Consider the following 8,822-nt stretch of genomic DNA (forward strand, 5'->3'; position numbering starts at 1 on the left):
GTTTTATTCATAGCTGAGAGTATTTTTCTGAGTTGGTAATACTGTGCCTACTGCTGTCTTGTGGGCACTGGTGGCTGGCCTGGGGACACAATGCATGACCTGATGCCCTAGTCATGCTGAGCACCAGCCATAACAGGACCGCAGACCTGGGGGGGGCTGCTAGAAGTCAGTGGGAGAAATTAAGTTGATTTGAGGAGGAGGAGGAGGAGGAGGAGGTGGAGGAGGAGGAAGAGGAGGAGTATAGTATAGTATAAATGCCAATTAATGATAAAAGCTAAGCAATTAAGCTGTGACTGATGAGGCTGAGGTCTTGAGTGAGTGGCACTTTACTTACCAGGTTCCACATATTGTCATGGTTGCCATCAACCATCCCAGCTTCAGTGACCTCATCTGACCCTGAGATGACCTGCACGTGGAGGGAGCCTGGCTCAGGGCCTGACAGCCAATACCACACTTGCAGGCAACAAGTCTCGCTGGTCTGACCTGCATCATAGAACAAAGGGACTTCATAACACTGCTGGGAGAGGAAATTTTTTTTTTTTTACAGCAAATAAAGTAGCTCAAGGGCAAAAACAAATAAAAGAAAACAATGAAAAAAAGCCCGCTAATCATTGCTCGTGTAAAAAAAAGTAAAGAGGAGTGATCGAAAGAGAGGTCAATTTTGGGAGGAGAGGTGTCCTGATACTCTCCTCTTGAAAGAGTTCAAGTTGTAGGCAGGAGGAAAGACAGATGAAAGAAGATTGTTCCGGAGTTTACCAGCGTGAGGAATGAAAGAGTGAAGATGCTGGTTAACTCTTGCATATCTATCCATCTATATAGGTAGGTACACACACACAGGGACATGATGCTGTCATAAGAGTCATACTTTTCATACATAACCTCAAAAACATGACTCCTGAGTTACTTGTTTGATGTGTGCTCTGGGGAAGACTGACTCACCAATAGCCAGTGTGGAGATGAGGTCTGTTGAGTGTTTATATTCTCCTGTTGAGGCTGCAGTATAGGCATAGTAGCTTGACACATCCCCGGCGGTGTGGTCCAACGTGGGTTTGAAGGACTGCTGTTCCACGTTGGCTGCCGGCTCGTCTCCACGCGACAGGACCCACCTGTCGGGGCGGGGCTGCGTTACAGAGGGCCTCCACCTCGTCAACCAAACTCTTTCCTCACAGATGCCAGTTGAAAGAGAAACTTAACTCTGGGGAATCTGATTTTAACTTAATAAATCCACTTTGGTTTATAGATGAGCTACATGATGACTGTTAGACCTCACCAAGCTACAGGAGTAGAACAAAAAGTGGCTGCTACAATTCAATGAAGAAAAATATAAAGCCCTGCACCTTGGGAGGGAATATCCAGCACACGAATACCACATGGGAAACATTCCACTATCAACCACAGAGGCAGAGAAAGACCTGGGACTATATATGTTACCAGGCTGCTATTAGTGAAAGCCGAATCTGTGCCAATCGCAGTGGACGGGTTAAACATACTCCTCCATAGTATTCTTTCCCCTGGCTTGGTGGTGTCTCAGGTGCTCTCACATGTTCTTCCAGCCTCTTGTTATGCCGCCTGTATTTCTTGCCTCATTAACCATGTAAACGGGTAGGCGGTGGCTGAGTGGTAGCTTGCTGGGCCCACATTCACCGCGTGATGGACGACGCGAGTTCGAATCCCCACGCTACCACCTCCGATTATTCAGTCACCGCCGAGTGGCTTAAAACTACCCACATAATGTCCTGAAGACCACCCATCAACCCGGACTCTAGAGGAAACCGTCTAAGTTAATCAAGAACGACTTCCGGGGGGCAGCATGAGCCAAGAGAAGATGGCGCCACTATAAACACTTGTCTGTGCCATGACAGGCTGGGGCCGACTACCATCCAGGCCCCTCAAGCAAGCCTACCGGCACTATAGGTTCAGACGTAAAAAAAAAATAAAAAAAAAAGTCATCAAAATCATGTGCAAGTCCCAACCCAGAAAAAAATGTTGAGGGCATTGGTATTTCCCATATTTCCCCTACAAACATGTCATCCCTGTCCATCATTTCCATTTCCTTCATCGCCCTTTACGCTGCAATCATAAATTATCTCCTCTTTCTCTCCTCTCCCCAAGGTAGGCAAACCCATTCCTTGCTCATATGCCAAGTCTATCAAGCTTGATGACAGATTGGGTCACAAGAGGCGTCCAGAGCTGAGGGCAGGATTGAGGCCTTTTAGTGGTCTCATGTGTTAGGAGAAACAGATGAGATGATGGTGATGGAGGAGGAGACAGCTGAGGTGGACAGTGGAGTGGCAGGAGAGGTGCAGCAGTTTTGTTACTTGTAAAGCTGCAATGACAGTGAGGCTGGAGCAGAGAAATCAGTCTGGGGAAAAGTATAAGCATGGAGAGAGTGGAGAGATTTATCTGATGGAGTTGTAGGTGCCTTTGAAGAACAGAGGCCAGGTACATGATACTTGTATTAGACATGTGTGGCTGAAGAAGCTGAAACATGCAACAGTTGGATGGCGTAGCAAGAGCAGGAAGATGCAGAGTCTATAAAGTGAAGCTGTGGCTGCTGGTTTGGGCAGGTGAGGAAGAGAGATGTGAGGAGCTATGGCAGAGCACCAGGCATTGGGTGCCGTGCCACAGGCTATACACCAGACCAAAGACAACTTGAAGGAAATGTGACAAGGAAGACTTCAGAACAAGAATCACAAAAATAGACAAAAAACATGATATTTCTTTGCTTGACCTATATTTTTACAGCATCCAAATTTTCCTCTAACTTTGTTCCTTGATTAATTTATGAGGCTGCCCTCACAAGGCAAGACATTCCCCTCTAACACTTACCTGAAGCTGTCCTCTCTCTCTTCTGCAGCGTCCTGGACTTCCCAGTTGCAGAGATCCTCGCCCTCGAAGGTACACTTCTCGGGAACTGGAAATATTCAACACTGCATTGCCATCAACAAAGAAAATCACTGGAGGAAGCCTGGTGGATTTTGTCTGCAATTCTGCTAAACAAACAACTATTATTTTATGGTCAGAACTATTCCCAATAATTTTAAACAAACATGCAAACAACATCCACATCAGCCAATGCTACAGCCATACAATCATTCTTGGTTTCATTCATCAAGGGTCACAGCCATAGCTCACCACAGTCCCGCTCATCTGAGTCATCGCCATTTGGACATTCTACCACAAAGTTGCAGCGACTGGTGAAGGGCAGACACGTCCCGTCGCTGCACTGGTGCTCCAGGGAGGTGCAGTTTCTGTCAGGGTTCTCTGCGTGTCTGAAGGGCAAGAGGTTTTCTTTACTGACTCCACAACATAATAAGATGAACGTATAACTTTTGGTGCTAATTTAAAAAAATCTTTAATCAACTGAGCACCAAAAATGCCGAGACTTTGCTCACTTGCAGCCGGGTGAGAACACAAAGTCATCCACAGCAATGTCTGCGAGTGTGCCGTCGCCAAGCTGCCCCTCAATGATCAGCTGGAAGGCCTTGCTCTGGGCCAAAAGTTTGGAGTCCACTGTCTGCTTCACCCAATAGTTTCCAGACTCTCCATTCAGGCTAAGGACTTCCACCAGTCCTGAGGTGTTGGTGCTGTAAGGATAAGATATTATCAGTGGGCACAACAACAATACACTTTTATTTGTCTGCCAAGTTCTGCCAAGAGACTAGAGCTGAGTGGAGCCAGCATGTTACTGGACCAGGGCCAGAATGCCTCACTCAGACTGATCAAAGACAATTAGTGAGAAGAAAGAGGCAACAACTATATAGTTCATCAGTAACATAATGGGAGCTGAATTTACAGACAAGCATTTCTTCACATATGATTTTTCCATGCTGTGATAAACAAGACAATCAACATTAGTTTCCACATTCCTCGCCAATCTTTTCAATTCCAAACTGACCTGAGGAGCACGCGCAGGCTGCCAATGTTCCTGCCGTACATGTGGGAATAAAAGGTGAAGCTGCAGTCTGAGCCGGGTGCGATGGAGTAGCTGATGAGGCGCGCCACACTGCCGGGCCCAGCAACCGCATTCCCGTCCAGATAGAAGTAGTGGCCGTATACCACAAATGTTGTGTGGTCAAAACTAGGTCCAGTTCCTGTGAGGGAGGAGGTCAAAATCATTCATTATTGTTCTCTAGGTTGCATCAAAATATACTGAAACAATGCTACTACTTGACTAAACGAAACACACACCTCGGGCTTGCGTGTTGCCAGTGCCTATCAGCCAGTCAAAGTCATCATTCACAGTGTCTTGATAAAACCAGGAGCGCCAAGCCTCGTCCTCCAGGGTGAGGCGGTGATGTGTGCTGCACCTCCACGGCTCCTCATCCTCGCCCTGGCCACAGTTGTCACTCAGGTCACACAGGTTCTCCTTCACGATGCACACCTGGAAACAACACCGTCAGGCTCACCACAGGGACCACAAGCCTTCATCAAGCAGCCATATTATTTTGTTGAAATTTTAAAGTTTAAACATGAGCTAGCACTGCCAAAATGCACTAAATGTTGATGTGAACATTTAATTTTGAAACATACAAGATGTATAACAATTAATTAATATTGCAAGAAAATATAATCACTGAATGGATGGAAGAAATGCCAAATGAAGGAATATATCATCAACTCCTTGTAAGAAATGCAATATGATCTAGTAAAACTATGACTTGAAATTTCTTTAAATGCTATATCTGTCATCATACCTTTGTTTTAGGGCAATGGTATTCATCTGAGGCACACCCTGTTTGTGAGGGCTGGCCAAAGTGGCAGCTCTGAGTGAAGTCCAAATCATCCACAGCAAAGTGTCCGGTGTACTCAGGATGCGGCTCCCTGTAGAGAGAGAGCTGGAAGGCGGCCTGACGTTGCCCTATTCCCACATCCTCCCAGTACCAAATGCCATCTCCAGTTGCTGTGTCCCATTCAAGGAAGGTTAGGTTCAGCTTTTCTGTTTCTGTTGTGTTGAGCTGCAGGATCACAGCAGCCTGTTGTTCTCCAGTGATGTAGTACCAGTAGGTGAAGTGGCAGTATGGAGCAGCATTTTGGTACCAGTGGGAGAGGGCGTATCCTTCTTCACCGGCCAGGTCTGGTGTTGTGGCATGGAGGAGCAAAAAGTGTCCTTGTCTCAAGCCTGAGCCATCCACATATGGGCCTCCTTGGTCTGTTCCAACACTGCTGTCATTGGCCTGGGCCCAAATCCAGTTGAGGCTGTCATCGACAGCTTCCTGCCATCCACAAGTGTCCACCTCAAAGTTACAGTATGATGGACATGGCATCTCATCAGACGAGTCCGCACAGTCATAGCGGAAATCACAAACGCTAGTGTTTGGGATGCACTCAGAAGACTGGCACTCAAACTCATCGTCCTGGCAGTGCCCAGGGGGAAGCGAGGTGGAGGTGGTAGGCAACACATGTAAGGGGAAACAGTTGGGGGTGAAGGATATATCGTCTATAGACACATCCCCCTCTAGTTTCTCTCCAACAGTGCCCTCCATGACAATCTTGAAGTATCTGGCAATAATGACCGGGGCATCTGCTTTCAGCCAGCCATACTCTGCTGAACCTTCTGTTTGGAATATAACGCTGCGTCCTTGCCTCGGAGCTCCAGAGGCCTCTTCAACATACACAGCTAACCTGGCACTCTGGTTTGCCTTTATCATATACCAAAACCTGAAATGACAGTCAAGGAGAGCTGGATAGAAAGTGGTGCTAGAAATTCTGGCAGTTTTTCCCTTGTCTCCCTCCGCACTCATGAGGTACAGATAATAGCCAGTTTCATTGCCGAAGGTGTGGTCATAGTCTGGTCCCACGTCTTCAGCCAGCATCTCCCCTGTTCTGCGGATCCACTTAATCGTCTCATTCTCTTGCGTCCACCTGCAGAAGTCATCCTCAAAATTACATCTCTCGTGGTAGGTTCGACACAGGCCCGGCAGCTCATCTGTTCCGTCACCACAGTCATCGTTGAAGTCACAGAGAGTAGGTTCCTCAACACATACACCATTCACACACTTAGTCTGATCAGGTTTGCAAACTGTTGCTGATGGTAGGGAGCAGTTTTCAAAGTGAACATCATCAACAAGTATAAGTCCCTCCTCGTCAAAGTGGGTGCCCTCAAAACGCAAGCTCCAGCCTGCCTCATGTTCACCTATTCTAACAGTCTGCTCCTGCCAGGCATCACCCATGTCATCCAGCACATACCAGGCTCTGTACTCACTGCCACCTTCACTCTTGACATACAGGTGGAGGCCTGTGCTTCCATAATCACCGTAATGTTTGTAGTAATAGAATTTCATGGTGCAGCTTGAGGACGATCCCTGGAGCTGTACACTCTCAAGCTCTGCAGCTTTGAAGAGGTAGCCAGACCTCTCCTCCACCTTCATGGCTTGGCCATTTCTGCCGATGTCTCCCGACTCCTCCCGAAGCCAGATGTAATTGCCAGAACTTACATCGGACCATCCACAAGTGTTGCGCTCAAAGTCGCACTCGGCGCACGTGGCCTCGTCCGTCCCATCATTGCAGTTCTTCACGAAATTGCAGACATAGTCCAGTGGCACACACTGGCCATTCTCACACTGGAACCTGCCCTCACACGGACCTTCGGTGGTGGGGACGGTTGGTGACGTTGGCGGAAGTGTACCACTTGACATATAACAGGTTTCTGAGAATGACACATCGTCAATGGCAATTACTGACCTCTCTTCACCTGTGCCATTGAGAGTTTTCCCTGTGATAACAAACTGCAGTGGATTATGCATTATCACGTGTGGCGCCACAAACAATTCCTCTTTCTCCCAGACTGGCCCAACAGCTCCCGTCATCCTCCACTGCTCATTCAGAGTGGCTCCTGATGCTTCTCTCACCGCAACAACCAGCTCATCCACGCTGGGTCCATCCATGTAGTAGAAGAAGCGGAGCAAACAAGGATCAATCAGTTCATAGTTCCAGCCCATCACCGGGCTGACAAGTGAGGCTGAAGACGCTGTCAGGCTGTCCTGGCTGCTGCCAATATAGATGTAAGATCCAGTTGGAGTGTTTGTGGTGTGGTCACGTTTAGGAATCAGCTCGTCAGAACTTGGTGAGCCCATGAGCCAGTCATCAGGACCCTCTTGGGCCCAGTCACAAAGGTTGCCTTCCTCAAATGAACAGCGAGCGGCAAACTTTGCACACTTGGCGTAGTCGTCGTCTTCGTCTGAGAAGTCTCCGCAGTCATCAACAAAGTCACACGTCTCAAATGTTGACACACACGCCTTGTTTGCACACAGGAATAGAGTGCACTCCTCAGGGCCAGAGTTTGGCGTTGGAAGGAAGCAGCTGTCTAGTTTGATGTCATCAACAGCAATGTATCCACTCATATCAAGATTTCTGTCACCTTTGAACTGCAGAGTGAATTTCTCAATTATTCTCCCAACATAAGCCACTGCATACCTCCACTCGTCCCCTTGGCTGCCTTCCAGTGTCAGCAGCTCAACGAAAAGATCACTAAACTGAGACATTACTGACAAAGACCCAATGTCTGTTGAAGAAACGTTGTCTGGTCTGCCGAACATCACGTACCAGAAAGTCATGAGGCAGTAAGATGCAGAGTTATACATGTATGGACTCTGCATGATTGCTGTGGCCTCCCCTTCTACCTGGCCTCCCACGCCAGGCACCAGGGCCATGTAGTGGCCCGTGGGTGTCAGCAATGTGTGGTCCAGAGGAGGTGCGTTGGTGTTGTTGCGTTCCCCTGAGAGCAGCTCCCACAGCTGCACCTCGTTGTTGGCCCCGACACTGCTCCACATGCAGTGCTCTTCACCCGTCTCCTCAAAGGTGCAATTGTATCCACACAAGCGCTCATCCTCGCCGTCGCCACACTCCTGAATGAAGTTGCACATGTGTGACTCATGGATGCAGGTGTTCCCATTGTCACAGGTAATGACACAGTCTGGCACAGTTTGGTCTGTGCACTGGCCAGGATCTATTATCACCTGATCTATGGCGATGATCCCAATGTGTCCCTTGTCTGAAATGGCCACAAACTGGATGGTGTGGTGCCTTGGTTCCCGGACGGACATTTGCTGGTACTTCCACTCGGCATATACGATTGAAGAGCTTTCCCACACCTTGGAAGTTTCTTCCCCTGGAACATTTTTGGCTCTGATGGCTAGAGCGGCCTTACCGATTCCTTGCATGTGGTACCAGAATTTGACACACTGCCACTCACTCTCAAGAACAACCGACTCCAGAATTGCCTCTGGTGTGTCAAGTGCGCTGGGCTCCCTTGTGGTGTCAACGTAGGCAAATTTTCCGAGAGGTGACCCCAGGGTAACATCTACCCTTGGGGCATAATAGTGATTCAGATTCTCTCCCGATGTTAAGGACCAATCAAATTGATCACCGTCCACCAAGTTCTTCCACATGCACAGGTCTGTTTCAAAGTTGCATTCCTTCATGGGCTCACAGACGATGAGAGGCTTGACATCATCCAGGCCGACAACAAACCCACTGCCTCTCACGTGGCTCTGGAAGGCCAAGGAGTACGGCTCTGAACTGAGTACTTGCAGAATGTAACGACTCCAAGAATCACCAATTGTGTTGGTGACGGTAATCTCTGGTTCTGGGTCCAGGGTGCCACTCCTGTGAATGTAAACACTCACGTCTGGTATCTCATATCCCTAAAAGCCGTCCAAGTAGAGAGAAAATTCAACACATGAAAACTGGGGATCAATTTCACTGGTGTAGAGAACAGCGAGGCCCTCGCCCGACAGCTTGAGGTAGTGGCCAAGCGGGGACTGCAGGCTGTGGTCCCCCTCGGGGTGTTTCTCAAGGTTGACATCAGCGTCTGAAGCCAT

General features: G+C 48.3%; 1 protein-coding gene across 1 annotated transcript; it reads right to left on the reverse strand.

Annotated features, from left to right (window-relative positions):
• Positions 1-7: 7 nt before the first annotated feature.
• On the reverse strand, positions 8-8,822 carry LOC126993883 (MAM and LDL-receptor class A domain-containing protein 1-like). The gene is made up of 10 exons (XM_050853019.1): positions 8,718-8,822; positions 4,698-8,492; positions 4,192-4,384; positions 3,899-4,094; positions 3,396-3,587; positions 3,136-3,272; positions 2,830-2,914; positions 940-1,106; positions 335-483; positions 8-79 (listed from the first exon to the last, which is right to left on the reverse strand). The coding sequence occupies exons 1-10, from the start codon at positions 8,820-8,822 to the stop codon at positions 8-10; spliced, it is 5,091 nt and encodes a 1,696-aa protein (XP_050708976.1).

The sequence above is a fragment of the Eriocheir sinensis genome, unplaced genomic scaffold (genome assembly GCF_024679095.1).
Source record: "Eriocheir sinensis breed Jianghai 21 unplaced genomic scaffold, ASM2467909v1 Scaffold695, whole genome shotgun sequence".
NCBI lineage: Eukaryota > Metazoa > Arthropoda > Malacostraca > Decapoda > Varunidae > Eriocheir > Eriocheir sinensis.

Bases quoted from the DNA above. Each gene is read 5' to 3' on its own strand.
- LOC126993883 (XM_050853019.1), bottom strand. From the start codon at position 8,822: ATGGCTTCAGACGCTGATGTCAACCTTGAGAAACACCCCGAGGGGGAC. The intron at 4,385-4,697 runs GTATGATGACAG...TGTTGTTTCCAG, and splicing joins ACCATTGCCCTAAAACAAAG to GTGTGCATCGTGAAGGAGAA. The intron at 1,107-2,829 runs GTAAGTGTTAGA...CCGCCCCGACAG, and splicing joins GAGAGAGAGGACAGCTTCAG to GTGGGTCCTGTCGCGTGGAG.